This window comes from Nothobranchius furzeri, chromosome 13 (assembly GCF_043380555.1).
Source record: "Nothobranchius furzeri strain GRZ-AD chromosome 13, NfurGRZ-RIMD1, whole genome shotgun sequence".
Taxonomy (NCBI): domain Eukaryota; kingdom Metazoa; phylum Chordata; class Actinopteri; order Cyprinodontiformes; family Nothobranchiidae; genus Nothobranchius; species Nothobranchius furzeri.
The window spans coordinates 19364903-19384606 of record NC_091753.1 but is presented as its reverse complement, the minus strand read 5'-3'; the positions used below and the strand labels follow the sequence as shown (position 1 = coordinate 19384606).

Here is a 19704-nt window from a genome sequence, read left to right as displayed (position 1 = left end):
AGAGTTTTTGGCATGTTGTCTCTGTGACTTCTAAAGACGACGCATGACTGACACGCTACAACAAAGATAGTTTCATTCTCATAGAAGACAGAAGACCCTCCCGCCTCAAAAAAAAAAAAAAAGAAAAAAAGAAAGACAACAACTCTCGGATCTGTACGATTCACGTGAGCGCCATACTTGGCTTCAAAAACAGCGATTTTCAACAAAAAGAAACAAATTTGCAGGTATGAAGAACAACATGCAGCGTTAGAAGTGACGCAGAACAGATGGAAAGTTAGTAAAGAATGAAAGACATTCTGAGAAACTTACAATCAGAACACCGTACTCATTATTATCACAGGTTAAAGGCGCCAAGTGGGACATATAATCTCCTACTCAATGCATCGCGATGCTGAAATAAACCATTCTAAATCAAAACTGATGTTATCATTGGTAATTAAAAACAGTGTTGAGAAATGTAAACTCTGAAGTGAGGAAGAGCAGCCCAGGAACCGTTTATGCGGAGCACATAACAGAGTCCTACCTGTGTGTGTGGAAATACAAGGAGTCACGACTGTTGAGAAGGTGACCGGGCAGTAAACAAGTGAATATTTTAAGGTGACAATGTGTATTTTCCCTGGCGATAGGGGGCAGTAGATACCCAAATCATTGCAAGCAAGCATTATTTTTGTGTTCAAGTAAGACCTTACCAACAGATGGCCATCAGGGTCAAAAACCCTTGGGAGTGCAACCTCCAGCAAAATAACACGGACATCAGATTCCCTTTCATCGCAGGCAACAAGTGAAGAGGTAAATGTGTAAAAGAACGTTTATTAATGCTGAAAGTTTTGTAACCATTTGTTACAAATCAGTAAATGCATTCTGTCCTCATGGGCTTCCGTAGAAGGAAACGTGGCATCCATTATGGCGTCGACCACAGACTTAGACCTGCTCCCGTGTATTGTAGACCCAATTTTTATGATTATATGTTATGAAACCGCCAATATTTTTCATCAACTGGGCATCTTTTAATTAATTTACAACATTTCAATGGATATTTCATGAGATTAATGGTGAAAACTACACATTGTCACTTTAAACACCAAGAGACGGCTGAGTAAGACGAGTGTAGTGTCAAAAAACGTTCACCCTCCTACGCTTGTGTGGGACTCTCACTGGCAGCAGCTCTCTCTCTGCTGTTTAAGGGCGGTGAGTCGAGTCAGATTAACAATGAACCACACGTTAGTCTGTCCCAGATTACAGCAACACCTGGTCTCAGTGGAGCTTTTGCATTTCTTTCCAAGAACTCAGCGTTTCCTCTCTTGAGAGAGACAGTCTATCGGTCTGCACTCTTATCGTAAACAGACAGATTTGAATTGTGTGTGAGGTTATAACAACCAGTCTGTAGAAGCTAGCTGGGATTAAATCTGGAACTTAACCACACTGGAATTAATGTAAAACATTAAAATAAATGGAATCAAGGGATTCGGGTTACTTCTGTCCCGACAGAATTACTTCACTTCCTCTGGTAGTCACACAGACAGGAGGTGAGGGGGGCGGAAAGATGCATCAATAATCATTTTATAATCACAACAGAGCCCTCTGAATCGTCATCAAATCAAATTGTTATGAGGACTGAGTGGGTTTTGACAAGGACACATCCTTTTGGTCTCAATAAAAAGGACCTGATGTAATAAGTTACAGAATAAAACCCTGCTACCAACTACTTTCTGATACTTGAAGGAAGCAAGAACGTCCCCGCAGGGTGCAGAGGGATGACACGGGGCGCGCTACCTGTCGAGGCTGTGGCGTGGGGTTCATCTGTGGAGGCTGCGGGGTTGCAAACACAACAGAAGGGGGCTGCCCAGGAGAGAACGTGGCCTGAAATGGACAGAAAGTAGGAGTCACAGCTTAAAAACAAGAATGAAAAAGTGATGACATGCTGCAGATGAGAAGCGAACAACAGCTGTTCACACTGGGGCTAGAAAGCCATGACTGTGATATCATACTTAATAATCTGATGATGAAATTGATGTAGGGCAGTGAGAGGTCGTGCTAATATATCAGTATGACTCACTGAGCTCATGCATCGTCATACCTACATCACGTACGCTCTGTTGACCAGTGCAGCCCGACGACATGCGTCTACGCTTCATACACGGTTCCACAAGGTGTTTTAACTTGACATGGCGGAGGTTAGCTAACTTCTAGTTAGTTTTACAGGAGCTTCCCACATAGATTAACTAGAAAATGGCATTTAAACAAGGAAGCTGAAACTGAAACCGCAACACTCTAATTGGCAGCAGTCTGCAAATTGGCATCATTATTCATGGTATTTGGACATCTCGCCTCCGACTGGCAAACAGCAACACGCCTCTACCGGTGACTCTGCCCTGCAACGTTGATGTTTCATCTTCAGAAATGATAAGTCTGGAGGAGTTCTGTCATGTTGTTGAGTTGCTAACGATAACAGTTAGCTTCTACTAGCCGTAGCGTGCTCAGCTTTCTCCTAGACGCTAAACCAACAACAGTCGTCGCCATCACGAGCAAATATGGGTGTTTCCATAATGCTAATGTACAGTGTGACGTTGCTCTGTGTGGCTTTGTCTGACGAATTTTTCCCCGTTTATTGTCTTTTGGCAGCTAATGTTTGAAACAGGAGTAAAACACTATTTTCAGCTTTAGCCTGCAGGTTAAAATCAGAGTGACCGATCACATCTCAAAAAGAACAAGTAGAAAACGGATTCTCAGTGAACTCGCTCCTTAAAACTTGAGCTGGGATACGTTGGCGTAGATTCTCAGTCATCCGCTACACGATGAGTTTCAATTGAGAACAACTGGACTTTTCTGGAAATCCTGAAGACAATTGGCCACTCACCCAAGAGGCTCCTTCAGTTTTAAACCTTGGGTGGTGAGAAGGAGGCTTAAGCCTAATTTATACTTCTCTGTCAGCTCTGCGAAAGACAGACGTGCACCCATTCACAGATATATTTTACTTTCGGACTTCCCCGCCAGGACAACAGAGGGCGTAGCACTATTCTGGGGGTATCCTGCCACCATTACAGTCATGTATGTATGTACACGCATGAGACTTTAACACAGACAAATTTGTCCCTCGTTCTCCACCTCTTCGTGCGATCGGCACCTCTAAACCCACGTTTCTCATCATTTCCGTCCATGAACAAAATGCTTGCTGCATATCTTTGCACTCCTTCAGTCACGAGTGAATAAACATTCATATTTTCTGACTTTTTTTTTTGCCAGGCGTTCTTAATTTGTTCCACGTCTGCTGCTGAATATCTTTTTTAGGGGGTAACAGCTGTGCTGTTGACACATTTTAAGGAAGCGGTGTTCTAATCAATCACAAGCTTGCGGTCTCCCTCATTTTTGACGGATAATTGAAAACTTGGGCATGTCTTCGTTACCCTTCGCGAACCCGTCGGAGACCTTGCACCGACGCATAATGGCGTTGCGTGTCTCTGCACCGACGCAGACGGAGAAGTATAAATCAGCCGTAAGACGTTGTGGTCAGAAACAAACACGCTGCTTGGGCAGAAAGTTTTTACTAATTTTTTCTCTTGAACAGAGCGATTGTGTCTAGATTAAGGTGTCATGGTTCCTTTTTCAACGTTCCCAGTAAGCACTCATCATAAAGTACAATGAAAGATTTACAGACATTTGATCATATTGGTGACCACAGCAGTACTATTAACGACCACATCACCAACCGTCCAGAGACCAAAGTAAAGGCACACAGCTTCAGATGACTGGTGCCGATCTGTAAACGCTCGCTGAGCTAAGAAAAATCTTTCATTTGTTACATCCGAAGATTTTCTTTGAGAAATAATAGAAGAGCAGATACCTAAACACTTTAGCCTCTTTTATAAGACACACCATGCCGGCAAATCGGCGTAATATTACTGCAACCATGCCGGCATGGCGTTGCGCGAATTTTGCGGCACTCGTTCCGCCTCGCTTGGTAGTAATATTGCGGTAATGGTCTGTCGTATGTACCCTGGTGCAACAGAGGCAGATGTCATGATGACGCAGGGAGTTATTGCCGAGCTCCGGCCGGCAAATTTATTGAAAATGAAAGTAAACACCGGCAATAAGGTTTGCTTTTTGAACAAAATCAGCTGAGATGGCAAACTGGAGCGCCGCAGCGCTCCACGAGCCTCTCTGTTAGAGCTGAAGCTCAGATCACCAGAGACTGCACAGGGACTGATGGGGACAGGCACCTTTAGGAGCTGCTTGTTAAAAAAAATTAATGATCACGGCTTCAATCGCAATAAAAAGCAAGTTGTGTCCAAGATAAACGGAAGTCTGCGGCAGCGCCGCCACCACCTAATCTTTTATAAAATTGCCACGATTGCGCCACATTACCGCCACGGTTTGATCTCATAAACGACCTTTATCCTCCCCAGGGAGCCGCGTCAAAAATCCCGTTTAGCAAACGCTCTGGTCCTGTAAAAACAGCTTTTAAGACCACAAAGTGTGTGAAGTGATTAAGGTAGGTTACCTGTGACAGACCAGGGGAGGGGGCTGGGTGGGGGGTGGAGGGGGGTCCCGTTATAGGTTGTGGAGGTGCTTTATTCATTTCATGGAGATCTGCATGGGGAGGCAGATGTGGACCTGTGTACAGATCTGGCAAAAACACAAAGACCAGACAGGAAGAATGAGGTGGTGTAAAAATATGAGACATCCAGAGAGGAAGAGAAAGTTCTCCTTCAGACTTACATCTACTAATACTTTTAGGTCCCAAGTGTAGTTACAGTCAAGAAAGACAATTTTTCCTGTAAGACAGAAAGAGAAAGCACTTTAACAACGAGCATGTTCTGGCTCGCAGTACAAATTGTTCCCAGAAGGATTTTAAGTCAGCAGAGTATTTGTGCCCAAATTTTTTTCAGAGTCGTAATGCGTATCATTTTATCAGTTAAGTCCCTCTGAATCATGTTATATAATTTTTTTTCAATTATGTACTTTTTTGGGGAAGAAAATGGCATTTTTATGTGGTCACACAGCTTGTCAGTAGGTGAAATGTCACCTAATAGGAATAGAGAAGTAATAATAATATCGTTATAACCAGGGCCGACCCTGGGGCATTATTTTCACTGGGCAAAATTTTTCCTAGCAACCTCCCACCCCCACACCCCCCACCCCCACACCCCCACACACACACACACACAGACCCGTAACCTCACCCATGCATCCCACAAACAGGACACTGCTGTTATTTTGGCGCACCTCACTGCAGCAATACCTCCCCCAATGGCTGTTCAAGGGCCAGCCCTGGTCATAACAAAGTAATAACCTAATAGTATTGTCATAAAAATAAGAAAGGACTCAGGTTCCCCCTGTATGAAATTAAAAACAAGACACAATTTGAACTGTTTCCTTTATTCACTTTTTTAAAACTCAAAATCACAACAAACATGTTGAGTCATAAATTTTTGGGGATCTCATCAAGCTGAACACCGACTTTAAATCAGGGTGAAGGAAAATGCAGCAGCTGAAAGAACAAACACTGGCCCAGCCGGGCAATGTGAGGCTGTCGGGGAGATGAGATGCTAAATAAACAATTCTCCAGGCTAAAAGGGATCAATAAAAGACCAAGACTGTCACATGGGCTTTACTGTATTTGGAGGGCCACACATATAGAGGAAGGAAAGGCTTTTCTCCAGTGGCAGTCAAATGGATTAGTAAACCAGTTGTCAGAAAACACTACGGGAGCTGCAAATGGTAAAGACAAATAATACGCAGTAGGTGCATTCTGCAGATTTATCGGGTGTCTGAAGACCTAGCTGTTGCATAACACTCAGCACCTACAACCCCACCTCCCCACCCACATGGAGTCCTGTCATTTGAGCTGACATGCAAAACTGTGGGGACCCAGACTCCAGCACACCCCCCTCAGATACATGCTCCTTCAATTGCATAAGCCTCTGCAAGCCCTCCTATGACCCACTAAAGGAGTGGCGAAGCAGCTGCTTCTTTTACAGCTAAGGCTGGTCAGCTGAAGAGGCTAGAACCAACACACACACATCCATGATTATTATTTTACAAACAGGTGTTCACTGATAATTATCTTTATCACACCACCTGGTCAAAGAAAGTTACAAAATATTTGAGACACACAAGAATTATGTGCATCAATACTTGGTTGGGCCTGCTTTTGCATGAATTACTGCATCTTTTTGGCATGGCGTCCATCAGCCTGTGCCAGGGTCATGCTAACCCATCAGCCAGCGGGACTGCTGAGGCATTATGGGGGTCCAGGTTGCTTTGATGGCAACATTCAGGTCATGTGTATTTTGGTTCTGGTGTCTTTCATATTCCTCTCGACAATATCCCATTGGTTCTCTATAGGGAGGGCTGGTCAGAGCAGTGTACACTGTACTTTCATCTAAGAAGACTTTGGACCACTGAGAAACAGTCCAGGTCCCGGTCTTGTTCTCCATGGACTAGGTAATATGTTTCTGATGTCTCTGGTTTAGGAGTGGCTTGATACAAGGAATGTGACATTTGAAGGCCATGTGTAGGATCGGTCTGTGTATGGAGGCTCTTGATGCTCCGACTCCTGCCTCCCACCATTCCTGGTGAAGCTCCCTCAGATGCCCAAATGGATCATTTTTCAGGCTGCAGTTCATGTTGCTGGTGCACGTTCTCCTTCCACTAAACGTTCTATAAACACGGATGCAGCTCTCTGGCAACAAGCAGCTTCTTTAGCAAAGACCTTTTGTGGCTTTCCTTCCTCGTGGACAATGTCCATGACTGTTCTCTGGATGTGTGTCCAGTCTTCCCCATTCTCGGGTATCCGACTGACTCAAACTGAGAACATCTGTGGCTCAGGAAACCTTTTAGGTGTTTATTTAATTAGCTGTTTAGGTGGGTGTGACAACAAGCATACAGCCCAGCACTGGCAGCAGGAGAAGATGCAAAAATTGTCACGGAAAAGTGAAATAAACTAAACAGATGAATAGTAATCAAAGTTTGCAAATAGGTGTAGAGGACTGAGTAAATTCAACATTTCATTTCTTAGGGTGTACATTATATAACGAGGTCCTCACTATCAAACAGTCAGTGAATCAGCCGTTTTATGTTGTGGTACAAAGTTCAAGCCCATCATCTACGGAGTCACACCAAGTTGAACTCTGGAGAAACTATAAACCAACCGCCTCTTCCAAGTGATTCTGAAGATGATTGTCACGTTATAATAAGGTAAATAAGGAATTTTAACCAAATACGTTTAAATACATTTGCACTGCTGCTAAATAATGTTTTTGTTTTAAATAATGCCGTTTTTCTGTTATCACCATCTTACAGATAAGCCAACTGGTGAATCCTAGACAGTTTTGGCTGCAGCTGACAAACGGCCCCGGAGATGTCTCAGTCTAAAGGGCCAAGAATGCAGACACACACAAAATATTACAGTAGTACGACTCCAATGAACCGAGACAACGGTTCACTCCGCTAGGACACTGGAGCAGTAAATCTTGTGTAACACGACTAACATTCATACAAAGAGTACAGACAGCGGAACCCTACTGGAGTCGGACAGACGGGGTTTTCAGGACTTCTGAGTTTATAGCACAGCTCAAAATAAACTCACCCATCAATAAGTTGAATTTCTTAGACAGCGCCCTCCTGGAGCCACACGATACAGCTCTACTTTCACTAGGCTAGAACATCCAGTTCAGCTACTCTGTAAAATGTTAGTGCTGTTTGCTTGACATAACACCAGGAATAGTAGCAGTATTACCTTCACTCTGCTGTTAACAATCAAGATTTATCCCTAGTGGGTGCTCCAGCATCCCATTTCCACATCAGTAACAGGAAATTACCAACACTCCTCTGTAAGATCATGGACATAGTATGAACTATTTACTTTGATGCAGCATCACATGGCCCGTCCTCCTCATCGCTTTCTGATAACATTGTGCCAAAGCCCACTCACAACCCGGACATGTGGTAAAACTGTAATAGCCTGGCTCTGACACATCATACATTTGCCCTGTGATCACACTCATGCTATAAAATTAAATTAGTTATTTTTGGCAGAAAACAAATCGAGATCCCTGCTAGAAGGGTAGGACACGGTGACACCAACATCCAGAGCCACAAACCCAGCTGCCCCATACAGATGTCACCTTTTTATTTCTTTCTCCCACTTTTTGTTTTTGATCAGCAAACAAATTTCAATCTCCAAGAACAAATGCCAGATGAACTTTTCAAATGATGACTCAAGGAACAAAGCTATCCAATCAACTCGGCCTTATATCAGAAAACAATCATTAAACAATCAGACTTGTGAGCCGAGTTCTGTTCAACCCGCCAGTCTAGGGTTGGGCATCGAGCATCGATTGGAACCGGGACCAACTGTTAGTTTTACCCAGAATCGTTCAAAGTTTTTTATTTCGATTCCTAGTCTTGAAACCAAGAATGCCAACGGAAGAGGAATCCGCGGCCGATCTCCATGAAAAATAAGCGTGATCCGCAAATTGTGATCAACGCTTTTCAGAGCTGATCACACCAGCTGTCTGTGTGCAGCACCGAGTCCCCCCCCATATAAACAAACGCGTCTACTGAACTTTTACTCCGTAGTGTAAACTTTAACTCCTGCAGCGTAGAGGAAACTTGTTAAATACGTCAATACGGTGGATCTAATAGAAGCTTTAAAGAACAAACTCTGGACGGTGTGAGGTGAGTTTGTCTCACTGCAGAAATAACAACACACACGGAGCGTCAGCAGTCAGACACAGCCGCTCACCAACACTTGTGTGTGTGTGTGTGTGTGTGTGTGTGTGTGTGTGTGTGTGTGTGTGTGTGTGTGTGTGTGTGTGTGTGTGTGTGTGTGTGTGTGTGTGTGTGTGTGTGTGTGTGAGAGCGTCAGAAGGCTGAACAATAACCTGTAGAATAATTAAAGTCATCATGCTAGAGAATTTTCTCTGTGGTGGACCTCACCAGCTTCTGCCACAATAAATAATTATATTAATAATAATAATAAATAACACTTTAATTACCTTTCTGAACTATTTCTGTTGAGAGCTTCAATGTTTAAAATCTGTTAGATTGTTACTGACAGCAGCTACGTTTAAGTTTCACTTCCTGTTCTGACTGAACGCTGCTGCAGCATGGAGGTGTAGTTCTCAGTCATCCTGGACATGATCATCCTGAGAGTTTTAGCTGAAAACAGCTGGACGTTTCTGAATGTGTTGGAGACATTTAGCCTCTCATCCCAGAGGCTTCTTCCAGACTTTGGTTGTGGTCAGGAACAAACACACTGGTTGTGCTGTAAGTCTTTTTCTTTTTTGTCTAAATGAAGGTGATGTCATTGTTCATAGAATTAAAATTCATGTTAAAGTTAAGATTACTTCATCCAGTAGGACCTGTGGTTAGCTGGCTCATGTAAAACATGTCATGGCTTGAAAGAATCGGAACTGGGAATCGATAGGAACCAGAATCGAAACAAGGAATTGGAATCATTCAAAATCAACGATGCCCAACCCTATCTGCCACACCCACACCTGTCTATTGCCATATTTGAGTGATACAGGAACCACTCAGCTAGAACCTGCCTGACAACATGAAGTTTATGTTTTCTGCAGATGCTTTTGTCCAAAGCCGCCTACAACTTAACATGACATGTCTGTGGCCTTGTGGGAGGAACCGGAGCACTCAGAGAAAACCCACACATGCATGAGGAGAACATGTTAACTCCACAAAGAAAGATTAATTAAAACCAGCACCTTTTTCACTGCAAGGCAGATCGCAACCATGCAGCCATGAAGTTGGCTAAACTATCTCAAAAAGTGAAATTCAAGGAAAAACGACTCTGAGCTTTTAAAACACAGCATTGATAACGGTTCAGGCAAAGATTACAGATCGTGGTTCAACAAGACATGTGGGCCCACACACACCAGGGGACACATGCTGGACCTTGTTTTTACCCTGGGTCTAAATGCTGACAGTGTTTGTCCCGAGAACGTTTATATTTCAGATCACCATTGCTGGTTAGTTCTCGTTTTCTTAATGAGAGCACAGCTAGCACATTTTCTGCTGCTTTTGGTCCACCCCGTTCTTCTAGTAATGACCATTACCTCCATTAACTTCTCAGTTTAACGAGCACTGCCTCTCCATTCTGGACAACATCTGTCCTGTCAGAACCAGATCAGTTCCTGCAGTGAACCCTACTCCCTGGTTTAATGACAGCCTTCGCAGCCTGAAGCACCAATGCAGAAAAAATGAGCGCTTGTGGAAGAAAATCAGTCTCCACGTCCATCTGCTGCACCTAAAGGATCTTCTGACATCATTTAACTCTGCAGTCAGAGACGCTAGGATTTCCTATTTCTCCAACCTGGTGTCCCAGAGCAAAGGGAACCCCAAGGTGCTGTTTAACACCATCAGCAGCATCGTCTCTCCTGCCTCTCCTACAGCCTCCATCCACTCTGTTACAGACTGTGAGAACTTTCTGTCTTTCTTTGTGGACAAAGTCAGTAAGGTTAGATCTAGCATCTCTCCTTCAGCCTTATCGCTGCCTCTCCCGACTCCAACCAGACCCATCATCCTAGATACAGGGTTTCCCCTAGCGCTTTATAAGCTTGGCGGCCAGCCAGGCTAAGCGTCATGCCCCGCCTCCCTCCCCGACCCTACGGTGTCCGCTGACACGAACGGCGCAATGAAGCTAGAGCCCTCCATCAGCTGGTAGTGGTGAGAAACAGCAGTGGAACGTGTGCAACCCCCCCACCCCCGCTACCACAGAGGAGTGGATCGTGCAACCCCCAGCTAGATAGCTTTGCTCCAGTTTCTTTGCCTGAGTTAACCAAACTAGTTAACTCTATGAAGACCTCTGCATGCTCCCTCGACATCTTACCCTCATCTTTGTTTAAAAGTGCTTTTCAGTCCATCGGTCCCAGCGTGCTCTCTGGTTTCTGGTCAGGTCCCTGCTTACTTTAAGAACGCTGTAATCCACCCGCTTCTTAAAAAACCGAGTCTTGACCCCTCTCTCCATAGCAGCTTCAGACCCATCTCTAAACTTCCGTTCATCTCCAAGATCTTGGAAAAGGTTGTGGCTCAACAACTCACAGCTGCTCTTGATGAACATAACATCTGTGATAGCTTCCAGTCAGGTTTTCGTAGAGCTCATTCTACTGAAGCAGCTCTTCTTAGGGTCTCTAATGACCTTCTGACTCACAGTGATGCAGGGGACTGTTCTGTTCTGGTCCTGCTGGACCTGACTGCAGCCTTTGACACAGTTGACCATCACCTGCTACTGGAGAGGCTGAGAGACTGGGTAGGCCTACCAAGATCTGCTCTGGGGTGGTTCTCCTCTTATCTTTCTATACATTCTTTCTCTGTGACTGTCTCAACGTTTTGTTCCTCCCCCGATTCCCTCTCTGATGGTGTCCCAAAAGGTTCTGTGCTGGGGCCTCTACTCTTTCTCCTCTATCTGCTTCCTCTCCAGCACATCCTGAGCTCCTTTAAAGGAATCTCCTACCATCCTTATGCAGATGACATCCAACTGTACATCTCACTTAAGCCTCACGAGAAATCTAAGCTGCAGCGGTTACTCTCCTCCTTAGACTCTATTAAAACCTGGATGGCTGGTAACTTTCTTCAGCTGAATGAAGATAAGACTGAGATCCTCATCTGTGCTCCAGACAAGCTGGTTCCCAAAGTCAGAGATTCTTGGTCAGCTTGTTTCTCACACCAAGCCTTTTGTCAGGAATCTTGGCGTGACCTTTGACCCAGCTCTCACCCTGGATTCTCATGCCAGTTCTCTTGTTCGCTCTTCCTTCTTCCATCTCAGGAACGTTGCTAAGCAGAGTCCCATTCTGTCTCGCACTGAACTTGAGACAGTTATCCACACCTTCATCTCCTCACGCTTAGACTACTGTAACTCTCTTTTCACGTGTCTGAGCAGAACCTCCCTGAACCGTCTACAGGTGGTTCAGAACGCCTGTGCTCAGCTTCTGACCAAGTCCTCCAAACACACCCACATCACCCCGCTTCTCCTCCAGCTTCACTGGCTGCCAGTCAACTTCAGGGTTCTTTTCTAGATCCTGGTTCTGGCCTATAGGGCCTTACATGGACAAGCACCATCTTACATGGGTGATCTTCTTAGTCCCTACACCCCCAGCAGGTCCCTGGGGTCCAAAGATCAAAGCCGTCGACCAGTAGGTCAGGGTCCGAAATTAAATTTTTTACTCACCGGCCAAGTTGGCTGGTAGATGATGAAAATCTAACGGCCAAGCATATTTTTTACCGGCCAAAATTCTAAATGATTTAGATCCACCTAAAGCATGTTATTCTATATTATGTTGAATCCAAACAGAATGACAGAATAATTAAAACATCAATTAATAAGAAAAACAACTCTTGTCATTTTTACTATTTATTTATTTATTTATTTTTTAAGAGATGTTTTTATGAACTCTTTCATTGAAATCTAGTCAGACTCCTCGTTTTCTCTATCCATGAAGTCTGGCCTCCTGCTTCTGACACCGTCTTTGTGCCAAAGCATTACAGCCTCATTTGGGTCCTAGTCCTTGATCTCTAGAGAACACAGCTGCACCATGAGAATATCTGAAAGTGTTTCAGGGCTAGGGTTGTCACGGTAACCGGTGTAGCAGTAAACCTCGGTAAAAAAGTTGACAATAATAATAACTGTCTTGTTTTAAAAATATATATAATCTCGGTGGATTACCGTGGCTGCGGTGTAGGCGCGGTGACCCTTACCAGCCACCGTATCATCTGCTTAATTTGCCAGCGGCACATGCGCACTTTAGCACTCGGGACATTTATTATCCCTCAAAGAAGGAAGTATGGGCATTTTTTTGATATTTGAAGAATGCCGAGGGACAGTTGATAGAAGACGGCTATCCTGTTTGCAGCACGAGCAGAAAAAGTGTCTGTGAAAGGCAGCAACGCTACGTGGCCATCATAATGTAGCCATTGTCTCACGACTCCGCCATCTCCAGTTCGCCACTTTTCACAAAATCTTCTGGTTGCCACTGGTCCTGGTGGTTTTTCTTCTAGTTCGACGAGTTTTCTTTTGGAAGGCTGGCTGACTCCAGTTAAAAACCGCCACATTTCACCGCTAGTTTTAACACGAAGCTAACTGCTAACTTGATAAACTGATTGAATGGGATAGGTGGAAATGACGTTGGATGCGGCGCTCACGTTTCGCGTAAGTTTGTGTACGTTGCATGCAGGCGGGAGGAGTATCAGAAATCCATGGAAGATGACTGATAAACATAACTAATTTGGTGCAAACATTTATTCGCCATGTGGCAGATAGAGCTCAAAAATTTACTCACCAAATGGAGCAATTTGCTCGCATTTGGCGAGTGGCGAGTGTTAATTTTGGACCCTGCTACTGGTTATGCAGCTCACCAGGCTTAAGACCAAAGCCCATCATCATTTGCTGCTGTGCCCCCCCCCCAGACTATCCCCATGAGCCTGAGATTAGTGGACTCAGTGGTCTCCTTTAAAAAGCAGCTGAAAACTCACCTGTTCACACTGGCTTTTGGTGTGACCTTCATCACCCTCTCCTTATTCTGCTCTTATTCCGCCTTTCCCAGGATCCACTGATTTCCCTCTTTCCTATTCATTTTCTCTCCCTTTCCTTACATTTTTTAATCACAGTTTAAATTTTTTTTATCATTATTTGAAATCTTTTTTATACTTTACTTTTTTTGTTTTTGTGAAGCGCCTCGTGATTTTTATCTTGAGAGGTGCTATAGAAAAGATCATTTTCTTTCTTTCTATATGTGGGTGTGGGCTAAAGATGGAATACAGGGAGAGTTCAAAGACCAAAACCTCCGTTGATTGGTAAAAACAAAGTCTCGTCTTACATTTGTCCTTCTGGGTAAACGCTCTGTGAGCTAAGGCAAAAGCAGAACTTCTGGAAGGTGTGTGTCCGTCTGGTGAGAAGGTGTGTGTTCCATCTGGAGTCAAAGTAACATTAAAACATCACACCAACGTGGTGGTAGTCTGGGGCTGCTCTGCTGGTTCAGGACCTGGACCGCTTGCTAGAACTGATGGAACCACAGACAAATAAGCATAGACGCCCCGTGGACTGGCGCTACCTAACCTCTTTTGTACACTTGAAGCAAAAGCAGCGTGGAACGGCATTGCTGCAAATATAATCCAGTATAGTCTATGGAGTGTAACAAACCAGCCGCGAGCCGCTTCTGGGATGCGTCAATTGCTGCAGTTAACATAGGCATAGACAGGAAATCACACACCATTTCAGTGTAAAATCTCCAGTAATTTTCAAAATAAAAGTATTGAAGCGATGCAATTTTATATAAATGAAGCTTACGTGTGACCCAATGGCTTATTTACTCACAGCATTATTCCTGAAGTGTAACGGTGTGTTTTCATGGCTCCAGCAGTGGAGAGGAACAACATCATATATGACATCAAACAGCGATAGAAAACGTGACTTCCTTCTTTTTCGTTTAATGGCAGACTGCATAAACAAACTGTAACCTCTAAGCTAGCAGAGAGGAGATTCTTTGGTGACGTTGTATATGCGACATACCGATGTCCGACGCCCTCGAAGGGCGAGACAGCCAGTTAGCAGGTTTAAGGGTGTCCGATGTCCCGATTTGTTAATTACGAACTTTTACAAGCTGATAAATCTCAAAGTACATGACAGGCATGGTCGAAATACCCATCATTAGTTTTTATTTAAATTGAAGTACAACATATGTGCGATCCAGAGGCCTAAGGCAAAGCGGATTAGAAAATAGCTTTTTTAGTCCCGTTGACTTTCATTCATTTTTTTGTACTTCCAGGGACCCATGAGCCGACCGGAAAGGCAGGTGACGCGGTTATGCTCTACAGTGCCCAATGGAGCGTCTACGTATTAACGTCTATGGATGAAACCATGACATCTGCTCTGTAGCAGAAAATCCTGAAGGAAAACATCTGACCTTTGACCTTAGACAAGTCATTCATGCTGGAAAACCCTTCTATGTGGCAGAAAACTATTCTGTAATTAAGAGTGGGGAAAATTTTCTCAACATTAATGTGAGAAAGTCTTCACCAGGACCCAGTTGTTTCCTCCAAGGGCGAGACAGCCAGTTAGCAGGTTTACGGGTGATTTATTTCCAAACGTTGGGCCAGGTTGGTTTGGAGGTTTAAAATAAATAAAATCACTATTTACACGGTATACTGTAGTTACCTTTGATACTGAAATTGGTTTGCTGATCTGTGTCAAAATAGCAAAAACAAAAGAAATAGGTAAGATGTTGAATACTTCTTCCCAGCACTATGGCGTGTCTGTACAGCAGCATCCATTTTGGACCCACACCTCATCTCTAGTCACATGTCTGCAGTCCTCAACATCAGAATCATTTCTGCAGCAAACACGACTCAAACACACACACCTCTTTCAGTGTCAGAGAAAACACTCACAGAAAAACAACAGTCCTGATGTGGAACCTCCAGAGGTGCGGGCCGGGACACCTCTGTTGTGACACAGGCCAGGGGCGTGTCTGTGTGCTCCTACTAGCACTATTAGCAACATACTGACATCTGTTAGCATGCACGTGTATTAAACACACCGGCAAAAAAAAACCAGTCTTGCAGATTAAAGGGGTTGCGCGTGCTGTTGTGATCGGTATACGTGTGTTAGCCACGCTGCTAACTTCCTAGGCCCAACCTGGACTTAGACCACGTGGTTTCTCCGGCTAGTGGCGCCATGCGCATCCCAGCAGCCGGCTTCTCGTCAGCCACACCTAGTCGCATTTCACTTATGACAGGCACTTACTTGTTTATCACCAACATGAATCAGGCCACGCACATCTTAAATGGTCTAACGTGACACCTAAGTAGTGACATGGCAGCAGGGCATCCTGGTCCAGATGGACAGCAGCAGGCTCCACTGATGCAGCGCTGCTGCAGATGCTGTTTATCTGGAGATGCTGCGAGGAGACATCAGCCCGAGTCCGGAGGGGTGTTTAACCTTCCTGACAGCTGCTAACCACCAGCCACGCTAAACAACTACTGCCAACGCACTCTCGCGACACTTTCTATCACTTAATTCGCTGTTTTTAAGTTTACCAATTATTTTCCCCAGCAAATGATGTCAACCCAACAAAGACTTTGACCTTCTTTACAGACTTTACCCTGGAAACCAAACGCTCTCGTGTTGCAGCATCGTAATCACATGGCTTCAGATATCAGATTATCAAGTGGCATGTCCTGCTCCAAAACTATCAACCACGTACTTGCATCATCTCAGGTTGTCAAACACAAGAATGTAAACTCCGTCGCTTTTTCACCAGTGGTGCAAAAGAACACGACAACCAGGTTATCTAGATAGCCCCCGTGTAGTTAGCTGGGTAGCTAGCGACAGTCAGGGTTGAGCGAACGTACGCTTCTGGAGAAGAATAAAATCACACACACAAGATAATACTAGTCCCACACGAGTAAAAACTCACGCTGGCTTCATTATCTGGGGCTGAGTTTGTAAGTCGGACAAAATAAAAGAGCACCCACGTCGTCTTAGCATGGAATGCTAACTAGCAGTAGCTAATCCCTGAAAACACAGCGGGAACAGCATTTACTCAAGAAAGTAACAACTAGGAGGTTTTGTCCCCAAAAACATTTGTCACCGAAGTTCAAATCGCTCCCACAGCCCCTGGGTTCATGCGACGTGACAGTCGTGTGAAAAACCGAACATGTAAGGGAAAAGCGAGCCGAGAGCCGTGGTGTTACCTTTCTCTCCTCGAGTCCGCAGAGCCGGACGGACGGAAAGCTTCTCGGAAGCCGGTAGCTCGTATTCCGGCAAAATCCCATCACGTGAAAAATGTTCCAGCGGCTTCGTTTCTGCGCCCCAGGTGCTGTTTTGCTGTTCCCCGTCACCTCGGTGACAACACTTTTAGGAATGAATAAAGTATCACCATGTGTTTAATCCTGAACAGGCCTGAGTCCCACGTTTTAATGCCAGTGTACATTATGTTTCAATGAGGAAAACTCAACTCGTGTTTAATAGTCATGATTTTCACGGCTTACCTTCCATTTTTTATTTATTTATAGTACCCCAGCAGTGAATGTGACAAATATTATTAAAAACGAGACAATATTAAACATAAACAACTTCTCATTTTCACACACACACACTCATCTCTCACACACAAATCAATATCATCTTATTAAGGATAAGAAAATATCAACACACTGAAAAATTGCAACATTTCATCTTATGATATTGAATCGTACAGATTTTTGAAGGCAGTGTAGGCTATTGAGTTTTTAAATTGAGAATTTACGCAAACATTTACGGAATTTCTTTTGTGCGGTGCAATTCAAACTCTGACCGCTAGGTGGAAGTGGTTTATCCCTGACAGAAAAACCGTTGAGTGTTGGGCCTGAGTAGGGCTGGGCGATACAGCCTAAAATCAATATGAAAATACTGACTTTAGTCTCATTATATGGTTTGGACTAGGGCTGGGCGATATGGCCTAAAATCGATATAACGTTATATTGAGGATTTCACCTCGATAACGATAAATGGACGATAAATACAGGTATGCGCAGAAACAAGTTTTCCACTAGATGGGGCTGCCACATGTATTATGGTGGTACAGCTTCTTAAAGGGACATGAATGTTGCCAACCTGCACACATCTTCTCATTTTTTAGTATCAAATTTATTGACACGGGAAAACTATCTCGATAAGAGCCAGAAATTTTGATAACGATACATTTTCGATTTATTGCCCAGCCCTAGACCTGAGTTTTCCGTTTAAATTGGGTCAAGTTAAAATTGGAAATCCCACTAGCTGTCACACAGGTGTGTGTGAAATTTGTTCCACGTATTTGACCCATCCTCTGTGGGAGCGCCACAATGACCCGCAGACATAAGCCCGCTTGGGCACTATATGGTGGTTTGACCCATAATCCAACCTCTTAAAGCTGAGTGAGGAGCAATGACTGTAGAAAAATGTGGGGATGCATTGGGTCCCATTTTTAAAGTCTTTGGGTAGAACCCAATCATGGATTTTAACCCATGATTCCTGGGTGGACATTCATACCACTAGGCCACTGAGGTGATCTTAAGTCTTAAAATTTCAAATATTGTCTGGTTTTGGTTTCGACATTGAATCCATGTCTGTGGTTGCTCCTCCCTGCTGCAGATCAGCCAGGAAGAAACTTTTCCACCCTGCCGATTAGAAACATGCATGCAGATCACTCATCTGTTGTTTAATCTCGGCTGTTGGATGGAAAACATTTTCCCTTCCAATACATTTTTAATTGTTACTAATGTATGGTTAGTTAGATCCGAGACTCAAACGGTTTATTTATTTCATTAGACTGAAACAAGAATTAAAAATGACATTTGAAAGTAACATATGAATATTCAGTGTTTTATTACAGAGAACAAACAACAAATGGAAATAATAAAATAGGAATATGCTCCAATGTGGTGGCAGTGATGCGTGTTGCCACTTATTACACATATGAATGTTTGGATTTGAAGAATTGTCTAATTTTCCTCAAACATTTTTTCAGTTTTTAACTTTTCTCTAAAATGTTTTTTATTTCTTCCTCCTTTTTGGTTTGCAGCCAGAGGATATGCATGTTAAAAGTAAAGATCAGACCAAATACAGCAGGATCCATCAGGTTTTTGCATTTCAGACATGAGTCATGTCAGATTGCACCACCCCTGCAGGGTCAGCAGCTCTGTTCTGTTTACCTAAGCACAGGCTCTTTTTAGTATTCTGTAAAGGTTTAATTACAGGGTTTCATTAAATTTTCTTTTTGTATGGAGGATTCAGGTAAAGACAACTGAAGATTACACTGCTCCCTCTGCAGCACAGACAGGAGAACTGCAGACTGTCAATAAGAATTTAAGGGTACTGAATTGGTTTTCAACACCAAGAATTCAGTGCAACTTCATCAAAACCTCACGGTCAAAATGTGACTTAGTTTTCACCACACAAGGATGCAATGATTGAAAGAGGACATCCTCCTACTAGTGTTGGAGAATATGGATTGATGAAAAGCTCTCATTCAAATATTAAACCGTGATGTAATTGGACAACGGGCTGCGCAGTGGTTAGAGCTGCTGCCTTGTAGCAAGAAGGTCCTGGGTTCGCTTCCCAGCCTGGGATCTTTCTGCATGGAGGTTGCATGTTCTCCCTGTGCATGCGTGGGTTCTCCGGGTACTCCGGCTTCCTCCCAGTCCAAAACCATGACTGTTAGGTTGATTGGTTCATCTAAATTGTCCTTAGGTGTGAGTGTGATTGTTTGTCCTGTGTGTCTCGGTGTTGCCCTGCGATGGACTGGCTCTCTGTCCAGGGTATACCCCGCCTGATTGCCCATTGACCGCTGGAGATAGGCACCAGCCCCCACCACCCTACGTGGACAAGTGGGTTCAGAAAATGGATGGATGGTAGTTGGACCACATCAACCCTCCATAGAAAACATTGTTCTGGGGGAAACTCCCAGAACTATTACAGCTTTGTTCTGCCACCATCTGTATGAGTACTAGTGGCTGCTTCTTTCCCAGTAGTTTGAGCAAACATGTTTGAAGGTGATCAAGCAGGTCTCTGGTAAGCCTCTCTTGCATTCAGGTGGTGGGGTATGTAGTACCCAGCCTCGGGTAATGGACGTGAAGATGGATCAGCTCTGTTTTGGAGCTGGAGTTTGGCGTGATGCTCCAGTAGCTGCTGCCCAAAAGGGTTTAATAATGAGAAACACGATATATAAC

The 19704-nt window shown here is 44.0% G+C and overlaps 1 protein-coding gene across 8 annotated transcripts in view; it reads right to left on the bottom strand.

Annotated features, from left to right (window-relative positions):
* Nucleotides 1–16808, bottom strand: part of LOC107380780 (eukaryotic translation initiation factor 4 gamma 1) — an 84363-nt gene extending 67555 nt beyond the window's left edge. For 6 of the 8 annotated variants that reach the window (XM_070543352.1, XM_054742941.2, XM_054742937.2 and 3 more), the window contains exons 1-2: nt 4499–4710; nt 1774–1860 (exon numbers count right to left, since the gene is read on the bottom strand). In XM_070543352.1, the coding sequence (XP_070399453.1) occupies nt 1774–1860; nt 4499–4681 (270 nt within the window). In that variant the 5' untranslated portion in view covers nt 4682–4710. The other 2 variants (XM_054742936.2, XM_070543356.1) reach the window with 2 other exon arrangements.
* Nucleotides 16809–19704: the final 2896 nt, after the last annotated feature.